This window comes from Heptranchias perlo, unplaced genomic scaffold, assembly GCF_035084215.1.
Source record: "Heptranchias perlo isolate sHepPer1 unplaced genomic scaffold, sHepPer1.hap1 HAP1_SCAFFOLD_134, whole genome shotgun sequence".
In the NCBI taxonomy this organism is placed as follows: domain Eukaryota; kingdom Metazoa; phylum Chordata; class Chondrichthyes; order Hexanchiformes; family Hexanchidae; genus Heptranchias; species Heptranchias perlo.
Window position 1 is genome coordinate 1,227,189 of NW_027138580.1, and position 26,373 is coordinate 1,253,561.

Sequence of the window (26,373 nt, forward strand, 5' to 3'; positions counted from 1 at the left end):
TAATCCCACTGCCCCGCTCTCTCCCCACAGCCCTGTACCAATCCCAAACGAATCCCACTGCCCTGCTCTCTCCCCATAGCCCTGCATCAATCCCAAACTAATCCCACTGCCCCACTCTATCCACATCGCCCTGTATCAATCTCACACTAATCCCACTGCCCCGCTCTCTCCCCACAACCCTGTGTCAATCCCAAACTAATCCCACCGCCCCACTCTCCCCCCATAGCCCTGTATCAATCCCAAACGAATCCCACTGCCCCAGTCTCTCCCCATAGCCCTGTATCAATCCCCAAACTAATCTCACTGCCCCATTCTCTCCCCATAGCCTTGTATCAATCCCCAAACTAATCCCACTGCCCCACTCTCTCCCCACAGCCCTGTATCAATCCGAAACTAACCCCACTGCCCCATTCTCTCCCCATAGCCCGGTATCAATCCCCAAACTAATCCCACTGCCCCACTCTCCCGCATAGCCCTGTCTCAATCCCAAACTAATCCCACTGCCCCGCTCTCTCCCCACAGCCCTGCATCAATCCCAAACTGATCCCACTGCCCCATTCTCTGCCCACAGCCCTGTATCAATCCCAAACTAATCCCACTGCCCGCTCTCTCCCCATAGCCCTGGATCAATCCCAAACTAATCCCACTGCCCGCTCTCTCCCCATAGCCCTGGATCAATCCCAAACTAATCCCACTGCCCGCTCTCTCCCCATAGCCCTGGATCAATCCCAAACTAATCCCACTGCCCCATTCTCCCACCACAGCCCTGTCTCAATCCCAAACTAATCCCACTGCCCCACTCTCTCCCCACAGCCCTGTATCAATCCCAAACTAATCCGACTGCCCTGCTCTCTCCCCATTGCCCTGAATCAATCCCCAAACTAATCACACTGCCCTGCTCTCTCCCCATTGCCCTGCATCAATCCCAAACTAATCCCACTGCCCCACTCTCTCCCCATAGCCCTGGAACAATCCCAAACTAATCCCACTGCCCCACTATCTCCCCGGAGCCCTGTATCAATCTCAAACTAATCCCACTGCCCCATTGTCCCCCCATAGCCCTGTCTCAATCCCAAATTAATCCCACTGCCCCGCTCTCTCCCCATAGCCCTGTATCAATCCCAAACTAATGCCACTGCCCCACTCTCTCCCCATAGCCCTGTATCAATCCCCAAACTAATCCCATTGCCCCGCTCTCCCCATCGCCCTGTATCAATCCAAAACTAATCCCACTGCCCCACTCTCTCCCCATAGCCCTGTATCAATCCCCAAACCAATCCCACTGCCCCACTCACTCCCCATAGCCCTGTATCAATCCCCAAACGAATCCCATTGCCCCGCTCTTCCCATCGCCCTGTATCAATCCGAAACTAATCCCACTGCCCCACTCACTCCCCATAGCCCTGTATCAATCCCCAAACTAATCCCATTGCCCCGCTCTCCCCATCGCCCTGTATCAATCCGAAACGAATCCCACTGCCCCACTCTCTCCCCATAGCCCTGTATCAATCCCCAAACTAATCCCACTGCCCCACTCTCTCCCCAAAGCCCTGCATCAATCCCCAAACTAATCCCACTGCCCCACTCTCTCCCCATTGCCCTGTCTCAATCCCCAAACTAATCCCAATGCCCCGCTCTCTCCCCAGAGCCTTGTATCAATCCCCAAACTAATCTCACTGCCCCACTCTCCCCCCATAGCCCTCTATCAATCCCAAACTAACCCCACTGCCCCATTCTCTCCCCAAAGCCCAGTATCAATCCCCAAACTAATCCCACTGCCCCATTCCCTCCCCATAGCCTTGTATCAATCCCCAAACTAATCCCACTGCCCCACTCTCCCGCATAGCCCTGTATCAATCCCAAACTAACCCCACTGGACCATTCTCTCCCCATGGCCCTGTATCACTCCCAAACTAACCCCACTGCCCCAATCTCTCCCCACAGCCCTGTCTCAATCCCAAACTAATCCCACTGCCCCATTCTCTCCCCATTGCCCTGTCTCAATCCCAAACTAATCCCACTGCCCCACTCTCTCCCCATAGCCCTGTATCAATCCCAAACTAATCCCACTGCCCCATTCTCTCCCCATAGCCCGGTATCAATCCCAAACTAATCCCACTGCCCCACTCTCCCGCATAGCCCTGTATCAATCGCAAACTAATCCCACTGCCCCACTCTCCCCCCATAGCCCTCTATCAATCCCAAACTAATCCCACTGCCCCACTCTCTCCCCACAGCCCTGTATCAATCCCAAACTAATCCCAATGCCCCATTCTCTCCACATTGCCCTGTATCATTTCCAAACTAATCCCACTGCCCCACTCTCTCCCCACAGCCCTGTATCAATCCCAAACTAATCCCACTGCCCCACTCTCCCCCCATAGCCCTGTATCAATCCCAAACTAATCCCACTGCCCCACTCTCTCCCCACAGCCCTGTATCAATCACAAACTAATCCCAATGCCCCATTTTCTCCCCATAGCCCTGCATCGATCCCAAACTAATCCAACACCCCCACTATCCCCCATAGCCCTGTCTCAATGCCAAACTAATCCCAATGCCCCGCTCTCTCGCCATCGCCCTGTATCAATCCCCAAACTAATCCCACTGCCCCGCTCTCTCCCCATAGCCCTGTATCAATCCCCAAACTAATCCCACTGCCCCACTCTCTCCCCATAGCCCTGTATCAATCCCCAAACTAATCCCACTGCCCCACTCTCTCCCCATCGCCCTGGATCAATCCCAAACTAATCCCACTGCCCGCTCTCTCCCCATAGCCCTGGATCAATCCCAAACTAATCCCACTGCCCGCTCTCTCCCCATAGCCCTGGATCAATCCCAAACTAATCCCACTGCCCCATTCTCCCACCACAGCCCTGTCTCAATCCCAAACTAATCCCACTGCCCCACTCTCTCCCCACAGCCCTGTATCAATCCCAAACTAATCCGACTGCCCTGCTCTCTCCCCATTGCCCTGAATCAATCCCCAAACTAATCACACTGCCCTGCTCTCTCCCCATTGCCCTGCATCAATCCCAAACTAATCCCACTGCCCCACTATCTCCCCGGAGCCCTGTATCAATCTCAAACTAATCCCACTGCCCCATTGTCCCCCCATAGCCCTGTCTCAATCCCAAATTAATCCCACTGCCCCGCTCTCTCCCCATAGCCCTGTATCAATCCCAAACTAATGCCACTGCCCCACTCTCTCCCCATAGCCCTGTATCAATCCCCAAACTAATCCCATTGCCCCGCTCTCCCCATCGCCCTGTATCAATCCAAAACTAATCCCACTGCCCCACTCTCTCCCCATAGCCCTGTATCAATCCCCAAACCAATCCCACTGCCCCACTCACTCCCCATAGCCCTGTATCAATCCCCAAACTAATCCCATTGCCCCGCTCTCCCCATCGCCCTGTATCAATCCGAAACTAATCCCACTGCCCCACTCACTCCCCATAGCCCTGTATCAATCCCCAAACTAATCCCATTGCCCCGCTCTCCCCATCGCCCTGTATCAATCCGAAACGAATCCCACTGCCCCACTCTCTCCCCATAGCCCTGTATCAATCCCCAAACTAATCCCACTGCCCCACTCTCTCCCCAAAGCCCTGCATCAATCCCCAAACTAATCCCACTGCCCCACTCTCTCCCCATTGCCCTGTCTCAATCCCCAAACTAATCCCAATGCCCCGCTCTCTCCCCAGAGCCTTGTATCAATCCCCAAACTAATCTCACTGCCCCACTCTCCCCCCATAGCCCTCTATCAATCCCAAACTAACCCCACTGCCCCATTCTCTCCCCAAAGCCCAGTATCAATCCCCAAACTAATCCCACTGCCCCATTCCCTCCCCATAGCCTTGTATCAATCCCCAAACTAATCCCACTGCCCCACTCTCCCGCATAGCCCTGTATCAATCCCAAACTAACCCCACTGGACCATTCTCTCCCCATGGCCCTGTATCAATCCCAAACTAATCCCACTGCCCCATTCTCTCCCCAGAGCCCTGTATCACTCCCAAACTAACCCCACTGCCCCAATCTCTCCCCACAGCCCTGTCTCAATCCCAAACTAATCCCACTGCCCCATTCTCTCCCCATTGCCCTGTCTCAATCCCAAACTAATCCCACTGCCCCACTCTCTCCCCATAGCCCTGTATCAATCCCAAACTAATCCCACTGCCCCATTCTCTCCCCATAGCCCGGTATCAATCCCAAACTAATCCCACTGCCCCACTCTCCCGCATAGCCCTGTATCAATCGCAAACTAATCCCACTGCCCCACTCTCCCCCCATAGCCCTCTATCAATCCCAAACTAATCCCACTGCCCCACTCTCTCCCCACAGCCCTGTATCAATCCCAAACTAATCCCAATGCCCCATTCTCTCCACATTGCCCTGTATCATTTCCAAACTAATCCCACTGCCCCACTCTCTCCCCACAGCCCTGTATCAATCCCAAACTAATCCCACTGCCCCACTCTCCCCCCATAGCCCTGTATCAATCCCAAACTAATCCCACTGCCCCACTCTCTCCCCACAGCCCTGTATCAATCACAAACTAATCCCAATGCCCCATTTTCTCCCCATAGCCCTGCATCGATCCCAAACTAATCCAACACCCCCACTATCCCCCATAGCCCTGTCTCAATGCCAAACTAATCCCAATGCCCCGCTCTCTCGCCATCGCCCTGTATCAATCCCCAAACTAATCCCACTGCTCCGCTCTCTCCCCATAGCCCTGTATCAATCCCCAAACTAATCCCACTGCCCCACTCTCTCCCCATAGCCCTGTATCAATCCCCAAACTAATCCCACTGCCCCACTCTCTCCCCATCGCCCTGTATCAATCCCAATCTAATCCCACTGCCCCGCTCTCTCCCCACAGCCCTGTACCAATCCCAAACGAATCCCACTGCCCTGCTCTCTCCCCATAGCCCTGCATCAATCCCAAACTAATCCCACTGCCCCACTCTATCCACATCGCCCTGTATCAATCTCACACTAATCCCACTGCCCCGCTCTCTCCCCACAACCCTGTGTCAATCCCAAACTAATCCCACCGCCCCACTCTCCCCCCATAGCCCTGTATCAATCCCAAACGAATCCCACTGCCCCAGTCTCTCCCCATAGCCCTGTATCAATCCCCAAACTAATCTCACTGCCCCATTCTCTCCCCATAGCCTTGTATCAATCCCCAAACTAATCCCACTGCCCCACTCTCTCACCACAGCCCTGTATCAATCCGAAACTAACCCCACTGCCCCATTCTCTCCCCATAGCCCGGTATCAATCCCCAAACTAATCCCACTGCCCCACTCTCCCGCATAGCCCTGTCTCAATCCCAAACTCATCCCACTGCCCCGCTCTCTCCCCACAGCCCTGTATCAATCCCAAACTAATCCCACTGCTCCACTCTCTCCTCACAGCCCTGCATCAATCCCAAACTCATCCCACTGCCCCATTCTCTCCCCATAGCCTTGTATCAATCCCCAAAGTAATCCCACTGCCCCACACTCTCCCCATAGCCCTGTATCAATCCCCAAACTAATCCCACTGCCCCATTCTCTCCCCATAGCCCTGTATCAATCCCAAACGAATCCCACTGCCCCGCTCTCTCCCCATAGCCCTGTATCAATCCCCAAACTAATCCCACTGCCCCACTCTCTCCACCTAGCCCTGTATCAATCCCCAAACTAATCCCACTGCCCCACTCTCTCCCCATCGCCCTGTATCAATCCCAATCTAATCCCACTGCCCCACTCTCTCCACATACCCCTGTATCAATCCCCAAACTAATCCCACTGCCCCACTCTCTCCCCATAGCCCTGTATCAATCCCCAAACTAATCCCACTGCCCCACTCTCTCCCCATAGCCCTGTATCAATCCCAAACTAATCCCACTGCCCCACTCTCTCCCCATAGCCCTGTATCAATCCCCAAACTAATCCCACTGCCCCGCTCTCTCCCCATAGCCCTGTATCAATCCCAAACTAATCCCACTGCCCCACTCTCTCCCCATCGCCCTGCATCAATCCCCAAACTAATCCCACTGCCCCACTCTCTCCCCATAGCCCTGTATCAATCCCAAACGAATCCCACTGCCCCACTCTCTCCCCACAGCCCTGTATCAATCCCAAACTAATCCCACTGCCCCACTCTCTCCCCATAGCCCTGTATCAATCCCAAACTAATCCCACTGCCCCACTCTTCCCCCAGAGCCCTGTATCAATCCCCAAACTAATCCCACTGCCCCACTCTCTCCCCACAGCCCTGTATCAATCCCAAACTAATCCCACTGCCCCACTCTGTAAGGGAATATAGTTTCCACACAAATTCAGTCCTCGTGGTTAAAAACACACTTCCTGAGGCAAGATCAGTGAAATGGGCCTGTGGGTTCGAACACGTCGCGAGGCAACCACATTCCAGAACCAAGGAAGGACGATAGCTGGGCCTCTCGTACTGATAAGGGAACCATCTCTGAGTCCACATCTCACTTTTGATGTGTAACTTTTCCTGTCTTTCTATGATCAGCTGTCTGTATTAATCAAACAGGACATGGAATATATGGGAACTGATGAGTTTCTGTCAGTTTTATCAGGGCCTTTTGCATCTCAGGGAGTTGCCCGACTGGTGGAGACTGCGAACGGAAACAGTTGCAGCCACAGGAGGAGACAGCTCTCGAAGCCTCTCACATAACAAGGAGGCCTCAGGGTTAATGGCCTGGGAACAGGCAGGGAGGAAGAGAACAAGTCCAGGCCGCCAGCCTCGGCCTTGAAGTGAAGGGAGGTTTGAGGGGCAGGCCCCTCGAGTGTTGGAGGCCCAAGATTGGCCAACCAGAGGCAACGACATTTTGAGGGCCACTCAATCAGCCCGTGAAACGTAGAGATGAGAATTGGGCTGACCGCTCTTCCTTTGTCTGGAGAGATACACGAGGCCTCGTTGGCCACCGCGCCCTTGAGAGTGAGCCCGATAGGGGAGATCCCACTGTGTGAGTGACAGCCCCGGGGCCATCCCCCAAAAGGAACAGGAAGGAGAGAGACCCCCCTTTCGAGAGTCAGGGAGTGAAAAGAGGGAGAGAAGGAGTTATAGAGAAGACAAGGTGTAGAGGGAAAAGAGGTTAAACAGACAGGACCAAAAGTTACGATCTCCGCCCAGAGGATAGCGGAGTAAATTAATGCCTTGTTTTCCGGTTATTATTCCTTAAATACTTGAATGTATTGGTCCTTGCTTTTGTTCAAATAAAAGATCATCACTGTAACCAATTGGTGGCAGGTTCACCGACATAAACCTGACAACTCTCCCCACAGCCCTGCATCAATCCCCAAACTAATCCCACTGCCCCACTCTCTCCCCATAGCCCTGTATCAATCCCCAAACTAATCCCACTGCCCCACTCTCTCCCCATAGCCCTGTATCAATCCCAAACTAATCCCACTGCCCCACTCTCTCCCCATCGCACTATATCAATCCCAATCGAATCCCACTGCCCCACTCTCTTCCCCCATCGCCCTGTATCAATCCCAAACTAATCCCACTGCCCCACTCTCTCCCCATAGCCCTGTATCAATTCCAAACTAATCCCACTGGCCCACTGTCTCCCCATAGCCCTGTATCAATCCCAAACTAATCCCACTGCCCTGATCTCTCCCCCGAGCCCTGTATCAATCCCAAACTAATCCAACTGCCGTGCTCTCCTGTCACTCTGTTGCTCTTCGTACACTGACTGGTGTCTCTCACTCTCCCCTTATCACTGTCAGGACACTGACTGGTGTCTCTCTCTCTCTCTCTCCCCTTGTTAATGTCAGTACATTGACTGGTGTCTCTCTCTTCCCCCCCTTGTTACTGTCAGTACACTGACTGGTGTCTCTCTCTCACTCCCCTTGTTACTGTGAGTACACCGACTGGTGTCTCTCTCTCTCCCCTTGTTACTGTCAGTACACTGACTGGTGTGTCTCTCTCTCTCTCTCTCCCCTTGTTACTGTCACGACACTGACTGGTGTCTCTCACTCTCCCCTTGTTACTGTCAGTACACTGACTGGTGTCTCTCTCTCTCTCTCTCCCCTTGTTTCAGGGACAGGCAACATTCCACATTGCCCACCAGACTCTGTTTTTTTCTGGTGGATTGTGGGCGTCCCACTCTGTGTGAAATGCAGGTCAGTCGGAACTGTCAGCGTTTTTTAATTGGAGATTTTAAAAAGTGGAACCTTTGAGACACGGAAATATTGATTTTGTACCAAAGATTCATTTGGGATTGGAGTAAACAGTGTAATATTTTATTGCAAAATAATCTCAGGCCAGAGAAAATCAAAGGAGTGGATGGGGTTCAGACAGAGAAACCTTACAGAGAAAGATTATCTGTGATCACCAGGCATTGTTCTCTGACTATTTATGCTGTGCATTTATGGAATCCGACACTCACCTGACGAAGGAGGAAAGCTCCGAAAGCTTGTGATTCCAAATAAAGCTGTTGGACTATAACCTGGTGTTGGAAGACTTCACACATTTGTCCACCCCAGTCCATCACCGGCATCTCCACATCATCACTAAAAAAACAGATGATCTGGTCATTATCATATTGCTGTTTGTGGGATCTTGCTGTGCGCAAATTGACTTCTGCGTTTCCAACATTACAACAGTGTCTACACTTCAAAAAAGTACTTCATTGGCTGTAAAGGGCTTTGGGCCGTCCTGAGGCTATATAAATGCAAGTCTTTCTTCCTTTGTTCTTTACTTTCGAGCAGCGTAGACTGAGAGGTGACCGGATAGAGGCCGAGAAAATAATTACAGGGCTGGATAGCATCCGATTATTCCAGTTTAACAGATTGGGGAGGACCAGGGAACACGAGTTTAAACGATGGAAGAGTAGGAATAGACTGGATGTGAGGCGGTTCCTCTTTTCCCGGAGAGTACCGAGCCTCTAGAATACGTTCCCAGCTGGTGGGGTGGGTGCTGGCTCTCTGCCTTCAAGAGGGAGCTGGACCGGTTCCTGACTGGTCCATCATATCGAAGGTCAGTGTCTTTCTGGATAACACTTGGTCCGTGTGATCTGCTGGACTGCTTTCGACAGATCAATTAGCTCCAATCTCATCTCAGGAGATCTCAACCACTCAACATACTGTCCACAGGGGAGTTCTCCCGGTGCCCTGGGACCAACATTCGTGTTTCAAACAACACCAGCAAAAAAACACTTGATTGAACGGCCACTCGTCTCATTGCTGTTTGTGGGATCAAGCTGGCTGCCCCGTAACAACAGGGACTGCACTTCAAAAGGACTTGTGGTATCTTAAGCGACATTAAAAAGAGGCAGCACACTGTGTGTTTAACGCAAAGCTGATTTCTTTGGCTTTTATCCAGAATATGAAACTCCAGCCCAGTTATAGGGATTATTAACATCAGAAACAAACCCCAACTGTCAGAATGAACATGGTTCAGTCCTGGATGTGATTAACAGCAGAATCCAACCCCTGCATCACAGGTGAACTCGCTGGTGAGTCAGAAGGTGGGATGACTGAGTGAATCCCTTCCCACACACGAAGCAGGTGAACGGCCTCTCCCCGGTGTGAGCGCGTCGATGAGTTTCGAGCTCCGACGGGGAACTGAATCCCTTCCCACAGTCCCCACATTTCCACGGTTTCTCCCCGGTGTGACTGCGATTGTCTCTCGACAGACCTGATGATCGGCTGAAGCCTCCTCCACACACAGAACACGTGTGCGGTCTCTCACTGCTGGGATTGGTGCTTTTTCTTTCCACATTCAAAGGCCGATGATATTCAGGTCCTGATGAATCGAGGGACTCGGTCAGATCTTGACGTGAGGTTTGGTTTGAGTTTCCCGTCTGCAAATCCTCCCCTTCTAATACCCTGTAAAATGAATTAAAAACAGGAAAAGGGGAGTGTGAGAGAGAACCCACAAATAAACAAAGGCAGGTTGTGAAATTGAGCCTCATTAACCTGGTAACTTGTGGGGCCGGCACCAGAGAAAAGTGACCATGAAACTGCCGATTGTCGAAAAAACCCAACTGGTTCACTGATGTCCTTCAGAGAAGCGAACCTGCCATGGGGTCCGGGCCGACACATGAAAAAAAACGCGAGTAATGGCGGCGGTGGGCCCCCACAATCCCCCGCGCCCCAGAAACCCCTCTATCTAGTCCCTCTGCTCAGACTGCGCATGCTCCACCAGGCCACGCCCTGCATTCTGGGAGCAGCCTCGGGCCTGTCGTTTTGTCGCTCAGTCGGACGCGCTGGAAACGGGAGAAGAAAACCGGGAATAAAAAGGCGGCGGGTAGGACCGGGGGGCGGGGCGGGGGGACGGGAGCCGCCGGACCATCGAGTGCGCGCCTCACTTCCCCGGCGGGCGGGCGGTCGGTCGCGGCCGCCATTAAAATCGATCCGCTCGGTGAGGCTCCGGGACCCGCACCGCGCATGCTCCGGCCGCCAGCCCCGCGCCTGCGCACTGCGCCCCATTCCCCAGAGCTGCCAAAGCAAGAGTTGCATTCGAGCAGCGCCTGTCCCATCCTCAGGGCCCCTCCCCCTCCCCCTCCCCCTCCCCCACACAGCCCAGCAGCTGCTGGTGAAGTTGCAGCCACTGTTGCAATGCAGCCAGTGCATGAGAACATAATGCACAGCAGGATCCCACAAGCAGCACCGAGCAGGTGATCTGGTTTTTTGAGGTGGTCGGTTGAGGGAGAAACTCTCCTGCTCTCCTTTGCGGTGGTGGCCGCGGGATCTTTTGCATCCACCCCGAGAGGGGCAGGCAGGGGCTTCGGTTTAACGTCTCATCCGATGGACGGCCCCTCCGACAGCGCGGAGCTCCCTCGGTACCGCCCCTCCGACAGTGCGACGCTCCCTCAGTACTGACCCTCCGACAGCGCGGCGCTCCCTCAGTACCGACCCTCCGACAGCGCGGCGCTCCCTCAGTACCGACCCTCCGACAGCGCGGCGCTCCCTCAGTACCGACCCTCCGACAGCGCGGCGCTCCCTCAGTACCGACCCTCCTACAGCGCGGCGCTCCCTCAGTACCGACCCTCCGACAGCGCGGCGCTCCCTCAGTACCGACCCTCCGACAGCGCGGCGCTCCCTCAGTACCGACCCTCCGACAGTGTGACGCTCCCTCAGTACTGCACTGAAGTGTCAGCCCAGATTTTGTGCTTCTGACTCAGGCGAGAGTGATACCCACTGAGCCACAGCTGACATAGGCCATATTCTAGTGTGTGGAGCATTCTGGGTGTGATTGCCCACCATTGTAAGCACCAATTGCTGATATTTCTGAGATGGGGTTGAGAAACGCAAGGTGTAAATGATACCGTGAGCCGAAAGAGGTGCATTTGGAGCGGAGAACCAGTGACACACTGCGTAACCGGGCGCAAACATTCATTCTCAGCCCAGACATCACTTCGAGAAAGGAATAAAATTCATTTTATTTGATTTTAAATGGTTTAATTAACAAATTGAGTCATGTTTGTGTCATTGTATTTCCCAACACAGATTCAAGGCTTCATTTTTTTGAATGTGGAAGGAGAAATGTTTGTCTGTTGTGTCTGTGGGAAAAGATTTCAAACATCAGTGTGAGTGGAAAATCACCGAGACACACACACCCGAGTGAGAGTGTTCCAGTGCACTGAGTGTGGAAAGAGCTTGAACCAGTGACACAGCCTGAAAAAACATCGCACCATTCACAGCGGGGAGAAACCGTCCACGTGTTCTGTGTGTGGACGAGGCTTCAACTGATCGTCGAACCTGGAGAGACACAAGGACACCCGGACCATGGAGAAACCGTGGAAATGTGGGGACTGTGGGAAGGGATTCAATTACCCATCCCGGCTGGAAACTCATCGACGCAGTCACACCGGGGAGAGGCCGTTCACCTGCTCCGTGTGCGGGGAGGGATTCACTCAGTCGTTCAGTCTGCTGGTGCACCAGCGAGTTCACACTGGGGAGAGGCCGTTCACCTGCTCCGTGTGTGGGGAGGGATTCACTCAGTCGTTCAGTCTGCTGGTGCACCAGCGAGTTCACACCGGGGAGAGGCCGTTCACCTGCTCCGTGTGCGGGAAGGGATTCACTCGGTCGTCCCACCTGTTGACACACCAGCGAGTTCACCAGTGACTGCAGGCGGTTGGATTCTGCTGTTATTGCTGCTGTTAATCACATCCAGGACTGAACCATGTTCATTCTGGCAGTTGTTCGAATTTACAATGTTAGAATTTGCTTTGTTCTCAATTAAAGTTAATCACATCTCGATATGTGTTAATATCAGAGGCTCGCAAGAACAACAGAGGCCCGCCAGTCATCACATTATCTATCTGGGATGCCCAGGACATAGTCTGTCCCTTTGTATTGCCAGGCAGGAGACATCAAGTTAAACTTTAAGCAATTAAACTATTAACACGGCCATTATGTCGAGGTCTGGAGGAATCTCACTTCAATATATATTCTGGGCATCATGTGAGATGACTCACATTAAAGGGGATGATTTAAGAACAAACAGCAAGGCTTTTGGTTTGTTCACCTGACAGGACGGTCAGAAGTCCAATCTACAGAAGCCAGGCCGGATCACCTTGGGCCTGCAGGAAACCAGTGTGTGTGAGTTTATTGTCTCACCGTAATAGTTCTTATACTATTGGTGTCGGTGTAATAAAGTTGCATTCGGACAAAACGCTCGATCCTGACCCACGGGGAATCATTGAATTGAGTTGAAGAGGTTTCCTTCCAGGTGCTTTGTTTCTGCTGACTGGCGGGTCTCACGACTTTGCTTGCGGTGAGGTGACGCTCTTTGAGGGTCGGAGTGAACATTTCCACGGAAATAATTGGCAAAGGAGTTTGTGAGAGACGGTGAGGTCCGTGTTTTTACTGGTTCCTGGATAGTTAATAGTGTTTCTCCTTCCCACTACAGGGAGATGGAAAATAAATACATTTGTTCCTGTTACATATTACATAGAATGTACAGCACAGAAACAGGCCATTCGGCCCACCTGGTCCATGCCGGTGTTTATGCTCCACACGAGCCTCCTCCCTTCATCTCACCCTATCAGCATATCTTTCTATTCCTTTCTCCCTCATGTGTTTATCGAGCTTCCCCTTAACAAGTGGAAACATCTTCTCTCCGTCTCCCCTTTCGAATCCCTTCATAATTTTAAAGACCTCGATCAGGTCTCTTTTCTGGAGAAAAGAGCCCCAGCCTGTTCAATCTTTCCTGATAGGTATAACCTCTCAGTTCTGGTGTCATCCTTGTGAATCTTTTTTGCACCTTCTCCAGAGCCTCTATATCCTTTTTATAATATGGAGACCAGAACTGTGCCCCGTACTCCAAGTGTGGTCTGACCAAGGTTCTATACAAGTTTAACATAACTTCTCTGCTGTTCAATTCTCTCCCTCCAGAAATGAACCCAATATATGGGAACCAGACTTTAGGAAAGATGTCACGGCCTTGGCGAGGGTGCAGAGGAGATTTACTAGAATGGTGCCAGGGATGAGGGACTTCAGTTATGTGGAGAGACTGGAGAAGCTGGGGTTGTTGTCTTTGGAGCAGGGAAGGTTAAGGGGAGATTTCAGTGTTTAACTCAACATGAAGAGGAGGGGGCACTGCTTTCCTTAATACGTCACCCGCAACTGAACAGGAACCTGTCCCTTTAACTACCTGTCCCTTTAAATACACGTGTACTGAAGGGGCTGAAACTGTGCCTGTCCCTTTAAGCGTAACCCACACAAAAACAGTAACCTCACAGAATCGGAGGCCATTCGGCCCATCGTGCCTGTGCCAGCTCTTTGAAAGAATGATCCAATTAATCCCACTGCCCTGCTCGTTCCCCGTTGCCTTGCAAATGGTTTCATTTGGAAGCTCTACTGTTAACACCTGTGATGTTTTTGTATATTTGTAATATTTAATGTAAGATGTTTGAATCTGCTCCCACCGCCCTTTCAGGCAGCGCGTTCCAGATCATCACAACTCGCTGCGTAAAAAAAATCCTCCTCCTCTCCCCCCTCTGGCTCCTTTGTCAATTATCTTAAAGGGCCCCGCTGTCCCTCTAATGCCTGAATCGAACAATCAAAACCCCCAGCATTTTACTGCCAAAGGTTAAAATGCCGGTCCAGAACCACAAGTTCCAGCTTCCTCCAGGAACCTCAAGGGTTTATCAATGAAACAGAAGATGGTTTCAAACAAAATATTACTGGAGGTGCAAAAGCAGCCCCAGGATAAAGGGGGGGGGGGGCCCAATGTCCCCCCTGCAACTTCCCGATTCCCGGGGCTCTGGCTCCTCCCCCCCCCCCACATCTGACCTGTCGGCGACCCTACTTTTGGTCACCTCTGGCCCCTGTGCATCTAAACCCTAACCCTTGAACTTGAGAAGTCCCATTAGAACTCAGACATGCTTCATCAATACGCCTTTGTACTCTTATCTCTTCTCAGGAACAGACTCCTTCTGAACATTTCTCAAGTAAGCTGGGAATGTCCTTGGTCAGCTAAACCTATTCATGTTGGTTTGAAAAGGGCTAACATTGTCAAATATCCCATTGTGCTTAATATTTTGTTTCCAGCCTAACTAGACTGAATGGTACCTTTCAGACCGTTTTATACCGGTGAATTGGGGCCCTCCCCTTTATATCCCTTAATCCAAATTTTATCCCTACAATATCCCCTTGGCTAAGTCCAAGATAGCCAACCTTTATCCGTCACCCATGGTTGCCCAGAGGTATGCCCTGCTCAGTGTTGCCCTCTTACAAGCACCTAGGCACCCCCTGAATTTTACATATGCAAGATGCTGCACCTAATCTTAACCAGGTTCCCTTCGTGTTGGCCACCAGTCCGGGTGGAAGAGAGGCAGAGCATCTGATAATCCTATCAAACTATGATTGTCTCCCCTTTTACATGCACCTTACCCCAGCGGGTGCTACTCCCGGTACCATTAAGATGTTTTCTTAGTTGAAATCACAGAGACAATGGGGACATTCTCACCCAGGCTCTGTTTTACTATCTTTGCCAAACCCTTCATCCTCTGCTTACATTTATTACATGCCATGAAAATCAAGAAGCACATTACAACAAACTGCACTACGACTAATACATGTGACATTAATCTAATCCAAGGATGGATCTGTATATTCAGTCCCAAATTCCAGAGGTCATCCCACCAAGTGGTGACTTTAATTTGGTCAATGTCATGCTTAATGTTGTTATTGTTCTGCTGTAGGTTATAATAAACCTTCTGGGAGAGGCGTATCTCCATTCGCAATGCTTTCAAGTATTTAGGCAACAGGGGTGTCAGATACCCAAATGTGTCCTGATATTCTTTTAAGTCCTTTTTGACATCCTCAGAAACTTGTAAGGTGGTGAGGTTATGCCGGTGTATCTCTACCAGTTCCTCGGGTCCAATCCGAACCAGGACTTCAGGAATGGAGCAGAATTCTGGACTTAAAATATCACAAGTTAGATTGGCATATTTAAACGTTTTCAAATTAGTTGTAACACAGTATTCACCCTCTCCGGCATATGCCACTTGAGTGGGTTTTAGATCCGCCTCTAGGGCCTCCATGGTACAGTTAATATCCTGATTGGTACCGGTATTGTTAAACCCACACTGTGCTTCTGGGCTGTGTCCAACACTATGTGGACACACAGTGACAGCATGTCTAGTAACACATCCCTTTAATTTTGTTCCAGCCAATCAGCTTAAATCTACGTCCTCTAGTTCTTGAACCCTCTGCTCGGGGAAACAGGTACTTCCTGTCTACTTTATCTGGGCTCCTCATAATTTTATAATTTTGTATCCATCGTGCGGTTATCTTCTAAATATTGTTTCTCTCAATTTTATTGTTAACTGATGGGAACCTAACCCTGAATTTTGGAAATCCAAATTACTGTGTCCCTCTTTACTTTAATTTCAGTCCTTTTGATTGGTACCAGTGTTTCCTGACTGTTGCATTAATTAGTTGGTTTCTCTATGGACCATGTGTCAGTGCCTTGTTTAAAAGGATTTCTCACTCGCCTGGACCACATTAACCATTTCATGTTGTGCTGTTGTCAAGTAACTGAGCCTGTCTGAGACTCATTCTTCAGTGTATCTTCTTCATGTATCTCCGCATACTAGCAGCATCTCATAGGAATGAGCTTAGTGTTCTTGGATATTAACTTTCTGCTGGCCAGTCTCTTCTTCCTCATGGTATTTCCGAACATTTTCCATGGCACACATCATATGTCCAGTAGGATTCAGTCCTGTAAAAGCAACTGGTTTGTTTAAAGAGTGGTTTCACTCGCTCACCAGGCCATAGGCCTTTGTAATCATGTTCTTCATCCTGGTCTCCGTTTCAGATGATGGCAACATACATTTGTATCTTTTATGTCCACTGTAGCCATTCTTAGGTTTTCAGGTTATCTCATCAAAAAGATCAGGGGTGTCTGGAGTGCTTATCTCCCCCTGCATGGTCCCGATGTCAGGGTAGTGGCCAGGCTATTGAGTGTAGCTTTCTCATTGTTCATTATAGGTAAGGACACAAATATCTCCACGAGAAAGCTATCAATTTACTATTCTCAACTACACTTTCCTGACTTTCACTAGATTGTATATTTATGCCAGATTGATTTTTTTAAAATCATGCCCAATTCAATGACCTTAGAGAAATTCCCATTTGGTGTAATTTCTTTGTTTCTTTACTTTAATTCTCAATCACTCCCTCTCATCCAATTTTACATAACCCATTATTTTACCTATCATGAGCCCTGGAGGAACGTTACTGTCCGATACAATATTTACAGTCAGCTCCAATATCCCAAAATTTATTTATTTTACGTAATTTCTTCTTGAACCGCTTTTCATTTCCCAAAATATCCCACTACATTGTGCCCGAGTCCCTTCTATCATTTCACAATTATCCCAACTTGAGAGCAGTATTGTTGGACTGACAGGACTTGTCAATGTAAAATTTTCTTCCCTCTCGAAAAGAATTCTTCCTTGATACACAGCATTCAATAGGAACCATTTTAAAATATCTTCTCGAGTGCTTGAATAGCAACTCATATAAATTTTTCTTATCAATTCCAATTTCAGAAACAAATTATGTCCAGGCTTTGTGGTTTTATAGTAGAGATGAAGTGCTCGTAATTACTTTTGGATGTAACTCCCATATCTTCCCACCTCGTGCACTCTGTCCCGGAAGACAATAAATGGGTTAAAACAAAACAAATCAAAATGTTTTCAAAAGAAAAGAATCAGGTTGATATCACCACGCTGTGACATTTGGTATCTGCTGATGTCTGCAGTTAAAGTCTTAAATTTTTAACACCACTGGATCGTTTCCTGCACCAAATTTCTCCAGCAAAGGTTGCACCGTAACTTTGTGAAGCCATTTTATGTCAAAGAACTACTCTTGGTAATCCTGCACCATCAACACTCACGTGGTCCCAAAAACCAGGGTCACCTGTTTTAAAAGAAACACAGAAAATCCATTGCGGCTCTTCTTGAGAGCACAAGGGGTTAATTTGTCAAATCATCATTTATTATTTATTTTGTCCAAAGGAATAATCCCTTTACCCAAAACAAATCCAGAAAATAAAACAGGAGAGAGAAATTGCCTAGTCCCCCTCTCTCTCTCTCTGGACCACGCAGCCTGTCTGAAATAAACACTGTCTCTCCCACATACAGATGTACGCAGGGCTGCAGACTGGAATTTCTAACTCCAAGTCCTAATCTCTGTGTTTTCAAGATGTCCAAATCAATGGTGTTAACAACTGAGGCACCCGTATTAAAGCCAGTTGCTTTATCATTTATCACAGATCTTTACGTCTCCATATTTGTCCATCTCTTTTACGATGTCCACCTCCATTCCATGTCGTGCTTTGTTTTAACACTTGAGTTAGGAGGTGTTGATCTAATTGTTGAGTTTTCTTAGCATTCTCAATGCGAGTTATATAATTTGTCAGGGAAGGTCTCCCCTCTTTGGTCAGATCTTGTATTGGAGCTATTATTCGTGAATAGTTTCAAATAAAATTGAATAGCCCCAGAACTTGTCGAACTTCCTTATCATTACTGTGGCGGGGTAAAACTGATAGGCGTTTAGTACCCTGTGTCAGTACATAGCTCAAGTAATGGACTTCCAATTGTCCAACCTATGCTTTCTCTTCATACGATTTGTTTTACATTCACCTTTCTTATCAATTTTTTTTCTCACTGTAGCATTGTCTGTGTGGAAACTTATATCTCAGTCAATTGTAGCCTTTGGCATTTCCGAGTAATTGGGTCAATTTTAATTGCATAACCTATACCAATTGTTACCTCATGTTCACCTGTGTTCTGGGCAAGCCCCAGACAGTTCTCAACCGACTGGGTCATTTCTATCTGTTTGAACTGCTCTTGGCATGACAGTCTGGCTTCTTGGGATGGAAGGGGTTAACATTAACTGGCTCTCGTGGTAGCAGTAATGTGATACTTCTCCCTCTGAGATTAAGTTTCCACATACCACCTTGCTAGACCTCAGCAAATTAACTTTTTTGGCGATTTTTGGCTTCAAATTTTCTCCTCACACAGGTTTGACTGATATTTTTTCACTTCTCACATTTGTGGATTGCTTTACACTATATATTTTGCACACTATTTTTGAGATTTATTTTAATCATAGTGTTTTCTCCAATGTTTCTTATTAACCAACTTGTTTGCTTGCAGCTTATTTACTTTCTTTTCAGACTCTGCTTTAGCTTTGCAAACAGCCTGTTCCCTAATCTTATCCTTCAGACGACAATTAAAATCCAATATGATCATTATCACCGTCTTTTTTTTCAATCTATTCGCTCAGGGGAGGAGGGTTCAAGGATCCTCACCATACACCCTGAAGAAAGAGGGTGTCTCCCTTCAAAATTCACAAAAATCATTGTTTTTATCAAGAGACAATAAAACTGTTTAAACAGTACCTGCTCTTTCCACTTTCAGAATGCTGTGACTCCAAAGGTGTCAGACCAACATCTTAAAAAAAACTAGTGCAGTCCAAATACTTAACTTCAGCAATACGGAAATAAGGGTTAGTTATTTCTTGCTTGTAAAAACCTTAAGGGGTGGGGGGAGGAATCAATCACAATAGCGCAAAATGCTTCGAAGATCAAATTAATTTATAACCAGAGATCATCCTGCAACTGTAACTTGTAATTCTTTAAAGCTGCACTTTATCTTTTCCTTTACAATTAAACCTCATTTTGTCAATTATTTTATATAAATGCAAAGGTTGTTGCTCGGTGAATTGAAAACAGATGTCAGTGTCCTTGGAAGGGGTTAACTTTTTTTTTCAGTAACAAAACGACGGAGCCAGATATCAGATTCACGCAGCGTTCTCAGCATACGTCAATGTCATTTTCACATTAATTCTATTTTTAAAAAATTCATACCGGGAAATAACATCTCCCATCGTACATTTTAGTTTATAGTTAGTCTAGTATTTCCAGATTGTTGTGATCAACTTTTGTTTAGGTCCCCTTCAATTTATACTTGCTTCGTAAGTTTTATAATTTGCTGTCCAATTTATTTTTTTTCACATACTTTTAGTGGGTGTGATTATAACCAACTCTCCGAGCTGTTCCAGTTTTCTGACTTTTCCTATCACGGTGATACCAGATAGCTTTTTTTTTTATCTGTCCCGTTATTTATTTTGGCACCTTTTTTTTTTTAACCACAGCCAATCACAAGATAAAAATTTAAAATGCCAATTTTTTTTTTTGAAGATCCCATGTCTGGAATTTGTCATGCTCACATTTTATAAGAACCAGAATTTAATAGGTCACTTAACCTCAATAACTCCAATTTTAATTCAGCAATATCAGAATTAAACACAAGACAAAACAGATACATTACACAAAAGAGGAAAACACGTAAGACGCAGTAAGAAGGGGGCGTGGCCCACAACACCGACAGAAAACACTCACAATAAGGACAGGCTTTTTAAAGAGACGGTACACTGAAAACAAAAGAACCTTTCTTTCTCGGGTCTCTGTCTTTTAAACATTTTTCTAAACACTTAATTCTATCCATATTAAATGTACCGTCTTCGGGAAAAGGATTTTTTTTAGTCCTGGTCCATTTGGACCAAACTATCAACTCGTCCGTTGTTTCTTTCCCAAAGTTTCTGTACATGTGAGCAGCAGGTGTTCCCTTTGGAGGGATTCGATTTACAATCGGTACAAAATACTACACAACGATATCACGGTCTCCTATCCGCACTTGACAACTCAGCTGATCAGACAAGACGTCATGTGTTCTCTACACCTACTGTAGGGTCCTGGCCTTAATAACCAGCTCAGGCTCGGTGCGTGAAAGAAACGTCTGCACTTAGTTGAATCAGCTGACTTATGCAAGATTTTTTTCAAAAGTGCTTCTCCCCTTGAGCAGGGGGAACACTGATTCCTATCAGTGCTTCTCCCCTTGAGCAGGGGGAACACTGTTTCCTATCAGTGCTTCTCCCCTTGAGCAGGGGGAACACTGATTCCTATCAGTGCTTCTCCCCTTGAGCAGGGGGAACACTGTTTCCTTTAAGTGCTTCTCCCCTTGAGCAGGGGGAACACTGATTCCTATCAGTGCTTCTCCCCTTGAGCAGGGGGAACACTGTTTCCTTTAAGTGCTTCTCCCCTTGAGCAGGGGGAACACTGATTCCTATCAGTGCTTCTCCCCTTGAGCAGGGGGAACACTGTTTCCTTTAAGTGCTTCTCCCCTTGAGCAGGGGGAACATTGATTCCTATCAGTGCTTCTCCCCTTGAGCAGGGGGAACACTGATTCCTATCAGTGCTTCTCCCCTTGAGCAGGGGGAACACTGTTTCCTATCAGTGCTTCTCCTTTTGAGAAGGGGGAACACTATTAGTGTTTCTATCCAAACACTTAATTTAGGTAAACCAGAATTTCACACTTTTCCGAATCAGCGACATCCACACCAGTCTGCGTTTGTCGCCACTAGACTTGTAATTTCACACTTTTCCGAATTACGCAACATCTAGTCTGCACTTGTCCAAATTACAACTTCACACTTAAAAATTTTTTTGAAACAAGTCTGGAAACTGGTTACCTTTTCTCTTTTCCTGGCGCCTCTTTTTTTTCCACCAGCAGCTGACCGTCTGTTGGTCCTCACAGCAACCTCAATGTCACTCGAGTAATCACCGGTATCACAGATCGACTCCGTTATTGCTCTCTCTCAGCCCTTTACTACAACACCACAGCTGACAATATCGAGTAATCTGTCGCGCATCTCTCTCTTTTTTTTTCCCTTTTTTTTTCTTTCCTTGTCCATACGAAACACATTTCCTATGATTGCCTTCCAATTCCTAAAGGCAAACAGAAGAATTAGTCACGTCAGCTAATGCATACACTTACTAATCGCTGTGTGTCTGGGCTTGTACAGACAACCTGTATCCGTACTTACCGGGGATCACAAGCGATCTCGGTGGGACCTCCAAGAACTGTCGAAAACTTATTCCCTATTATATCCAATGCATTAACTCCAAACACTTATTTTCAGACAAGTAAGAATTTATTAAAAGAAACTTGTATACAAGGGAAGCTGTGCTCTGAACAATGGTCAGAACAACCTCTTCACTGAACAAAGGAAACAGTTCACATTTAGACAGTTTAATCAATAACGCCTACCTGTGTAGAATATGGGCGTACATGTACATTCTTTATTGGTTCAGGTAGTTAGTCAATTAAATTGGGAACCCACCCTCTGGTTCCTCATGACTGCCTCGTGATGTTACACACAGGCCTGGGAAAGTACTTTTCCTGAATAAACAGTCTTTTTTATCAGTAGGTCCGTACCTAGTCTCAAAGCTATATGGTCATTCATTTCTGTTAGTCAGACAGTTATCAACATAAGCGAACAAGAGCGCTTCGGTATGTCTTTGGTGAGAAACTAAAATATAAGCTTTCTATTATATTCAGCTGGTCAGTTAATATGGTCAACTATCCATCATGCATTTCTTCTTTTTATGGTTTAAGGGTATTCGAAAATTAATCTGCTCAGGTATCTCTTTATGCATTTCCACAATGCCCAGAATATATATTGAAGTGAGATTCCTCCAGACCTCGACATAATGGCCGTGTTAATAGTTTAATTGCTTAAAGTTTAACTTGATGTCTCCTGCCTGGCAATACAAAGGGACAGTCCATGTCCTGGGCATCCCAGATAGATAATGTGATGACTGGCGGGCCTCTGTTGTTCTTGCGAGCCTCTGATATTAACACATATCGAGATGTGATTAACTTTGATTGAGAACAAAGCAAATTCTAACATTGTAAATTCGAACAACTGCCAGAATGAACATGGTTCAGTCCTGGATGTGATTAACAGCAGCAATAACAGCAGAATCCAACCGCCTGCAGTCACTGGTGAACTCGCTGGTGTGTCAACAGGCGTGACGACCGAGTGAATCCCTTCCCGCACACGGAGCAGGTGAACGGCCTCTCCCCGGTGTGAACTCGCTGGTGTGTCAGCAGGGTGGAACGCTGAGTGAATCCCTTCCCACACACGGAGCAGGTGAACGGCTTCTCCCCGGTGTGAACTCGCTGGTGTGTCAGCAGATGAGATGACTGAGTGAATCCCTCCCCGCACACGGAGCAGGTGAATGGCCTCTCCCCGGTGTGAACTCGCTGGTGTGTCAGCAGGTGGGATGGACAAGTGAATCCCTTCCCGCACACGGAGCAGGTGAACGGCCTCTCCCCGGTGTGAACTCGCTGGTGTGCCAGCAGGATGGAGCGCTGAGTGAATCCTTCCCCACACATGGAGCAGGTGAACGGCCTCTCCCCGGTGTGAACTCGCTGGTGTGTCAGCAGGCGGGACGACCGAGGGAATCCCTTCCCACACACGGAGCAGGTGAACGGCCTCTCCCCAGTGTGAACTCGCTGGTGTGTCAGCAGGCGGGACGACCGAGTGAATCCCTTCCCACACACGGAGCAGGTGAACTGCCTCTCCCCGGTGTGAATATGCTGGTGTCTCAGCAGATTGAATGACTGAGTGAATCCCTTCCCACACACGGAGCAGGTGAACGGCCTCTCCCCGGTGTGACTGCGTCGATGAGTTTCCAGCTGGGATGGGGAAGTGAATCCCTTCCCACAGTCCCCACATTTCCACGGTTTCTCCATGGTCCGGGTGTCCTTGTGTCTCTCCAGGTTGGACGATCAGTTGAAGCCTCGTCCACACACAGAACACGTGGACGGTTTCTCCCCGCTGTGAACGGTGCGATGTTTTTTCAGGCTGTGTAACTGGTTAAAGCTCTTTCCACACTCAGTGCACTGGAACACTCTCACTCGGGTGTGTGTGTCTCGGTGATTTTCCACTCACACTGATGTTTGAAATCTTTTCCCACAGACACAACAGACAAACATTTCTCCTTCCACGTTCAAAAAAATGAAGCCTTGAATCTGTGTTGGGAAATACAATGACACAAACATAAGAACATAAGAAATAGGAGCAGGAGTAGGCCAATCGGCCCCTCGAGCCTGCTCCGCCATTCAATAAGATCATGGCTGATCTGATCCTAACCTCAAATCTAAATTCATGTCCAATTTCCTGCCCGCTCCCCGTAACCCCTAATTCCCTTTACTTCTAGGAAACTGTCTATTTCTGTTTTCAATTTATTTAATGATGTAGCTTCCACAGCTTCCTGGGGCAGCAAATTCCACAGACCTACCACCCTCTGAGTGAAGAAGTTTCTCCTCATCTCAGTTTTGAAAGAGCAGCCCCTTATTCTAAGATTATGCCCCCTCGTTCTAGTTTCACCCATCGCTGGGAACATCCTTACCGCATCCACCCGATCAAGCCCCTTCACAATCTTATATGTTTCAATAAGATCGCCTCTCATTCTTCTGAACTCCAATGAGTAGAGTCCCAATCTACTCAACCTCTCCTCATATGTCCACCCCCTCATCCCCCGAGTGAACCTTCTTTGTACTGCCTCGAGAGCAAGTATGTCTTTTCTTAAGTATGGACACCAAAACTGTATGCAGTATTCCAGGTGCGGTCTCACCAATACCTGAGAAAACTGCAGCAATACCTCCCTGTTTTTATATTCTATCCCCCTAGCAATAAACGCCAACATTCCGTTGGCCTTCTTGATCACCTGCTGCACCTGCATACTAACTTCTTGATTTTCTTGCACTAGGACCCCCAGATCCCTTTGTACTGCAGTACTTTCCAGTTTCTCGCAATTAAGATAATAACTTGCTCTCTGATTCTTCCTGCCAAAGTGCATAACCTCACATTTTCCAATATCGTATTGCATCTGCCAAATCTCCACCCACTCACCCAGCCTGTCTATATCCCCCTGTAGGTTTTTTATGTCCTCCTCACTCTCTACTTTCCATCCCATCTTTGTATCATCTGCAAACTTTGATGTATTACACTCGGTCCCCTCCTCCAAATCGTTAATATAGATTGTAAAGAGGTGGGGACCCAGCACCGACCCCTGCGGAACACCACTGGCTACTGGTTGCCAGTCCGAGAATGAACCGTTTATCCCAACTCTCTGCTTCCTGTTCGATAACCAATCCTCCACCCATGCCAGAATATTACCCCCAATCCAGTGATTCTTTATCTTGAGCAATAATCTTTTATGTGGCACCTTGTCGATTCAATTTGTAAATTAAACCATTTAAAATCAAATAAAATGAATTTTATTCCTTTCTCGAAGTGATGTCTGGGCTGAGAATGAATGTTTGCACCCGGTTACGCAGTGTGTCACTGGTTCTCCGCTCCAAATGCACATCTTTCGGCTCACGGTACTGTCGGAGGGTCGGGACTGAGGGAGCGCCGCTCTGTCGGAGGGTCAGTACCGAGGGAGCGCCGCGCTGTCGGAGGGTCGGTACCGAGGGAGCGCCGCGCTGTCGGAGGGTCGGTACCGAGGGACCGCCGCGCTGTCGGAGGGTCGGTACCGAGGGACCGCCGCGCTGTCGGAGGGTCGGTACCGAGGGAGCGCCGCGCTGTCGGAGGGTCGGTACCGAGGGAGCGCCGCGCTGTCGGAGGGTCGGTACCGAGGGAGCGCCGCGCTGTCGGAGGGTCGGTACCGAGGGAGCGCCGCGCTGTCGGAGGGTCGGTACCGAGGGAGCGCCGCGCTGTTGGAGTGTCGGTACCGAGGGAGCTCCGCGCTGTCGGAGGGTCAGTACTGAGGGAGCGTCACACTGTCGGAGGGTCGACACCGAGGGAGCGCCGCGCTGTCGGAGGGTCAGTACTGAGGGAGCGCCGCGCTGTCGGAGGGTCGGTACTGAGGGAGCGCCGCGCTGTCGGAGGGTCAGTACTGAGGGAGCGCCGCGCTGTCGGAGGGTCGGTACCGAGGGAGCGCCGCGCTGTCGGAGGGTCAGTACTGAGGGAGGGTCACACTGTCGGAGGGTCGGTACCGAGGGATCTCCGCGCTGTCGGAGGGTCGGTACCGAGGGAGTGTCGCACGGTCGGAGGGGCCGTCCATCGGATGAGACGTTAAACCGAAGCCCCTGCCTGCCCCTCTCGGGGTGGACGCAAAAGATCCCGCGGCCACCACCGCAAAGGAGAGCAGGAGAGTTTCTCCCTCAACCGACCACCTCAAAAAACCAGATCACCTGCTCGGTGCTGCTTGTGGGATCCTGCTGTGCATTATGTTCTCATGCACTGACTGCATTGCAACAGTGGCTGCAACTTCACCAGCAGCTGCTGGGCTGTGTGTGGGAGGGGGAGGGGGAGGGGGAGGGGCCCTGAGGATGGGACAGGCGCTGCTCGAATGCAACTCTTGCTTTGGCAGCTCTGGGGAATGGGGCGCAGTGCGCAGGCGCGGGGCTAGCGGCCGGAGCATGCGCGGTGCGGGTCCCGGAGCCTCACCGAGCGGATCGATTTTAATGGCGGCCGCGACCGACCGACCGCCCGCCGGGGAGGTGAGGCGCGCACTCGATGGTCCGGCGGCTCCCGTCCCCCCGCCCCGCCCCCCGGTCCTACCCGCCGCCTTTTTATTCCCGGTTTTCTTCTCCCGTTTCCACCGAGTCCGACTGAGCGACAAAACGACAGGCCCGAGGCTGCTCCCAGAATGCAGGGCGCGGCCTGGGGGAGCATGCGCAGTCTGAGCAGGGGAAGAGATAGAGGGGTTTCTGGGGCGCGGGGGATTGTGGGGGCCCACCGCCGCCATTACTCGCCTTTATTTTTCATGTGTTGGCCCAGACGCCATGGCAGGTTCCCTTCTCTGAAGGACGTGATGCGGAGATGCCGGTGATGGACTGGGGTGGACAAATGTGAGGAATCTTCCAACACCAGGTTATAGTCCAACAGTTTTATTTGAAAATCACAAGCTTTCGGAAGCTTCCTCCTTCATCAGGTGAGTGTGGGATTCCATGGAAGGTACCGCATTTATAGTCAGAGAACAATACGTGGTGATTGTGGATTATCTTTCCAACTGCCC

At 49.2% G+C, this 26,373-nt stretch overlaps 1 protein-coding gene and 1 pseudogene across 1 annotated transcript in view; one reads left to right on the plus strand and one right to left on the minus strand.

The window, feature by feature from the left end:
• The window catches only part of LOC137308604 (zinc finger protein 239-like), a 35,305-nt gene extending 22,653 nt beyond the window's left edge, over positions 1-12,652 (plus strand). The window contains exon 2 of the mRNA XM_067977225.1: positions 11,487-12,652. Coding sequence (XP_067833326.1) covers positions 11,766-12,104 — 339 coding nt within the window. The 5' untranslated portion in view covers positions 11,487-11,765 and the 3' untranslated portion in view covers positions 12,105-12,652. The remainder of the gene's footprint in view (positions 1-11,486) is intronic.
• LOC137308628 (zinc finger protein 850-like) overlaps positions 1-26,005 on the minus strand; it is a 62,348-nt pseudogene extending 36,343 nt beyond the window's left edge.
• Between the last annotated feature and the right edge of the window lie 368 nt (positions 26,006-26,373).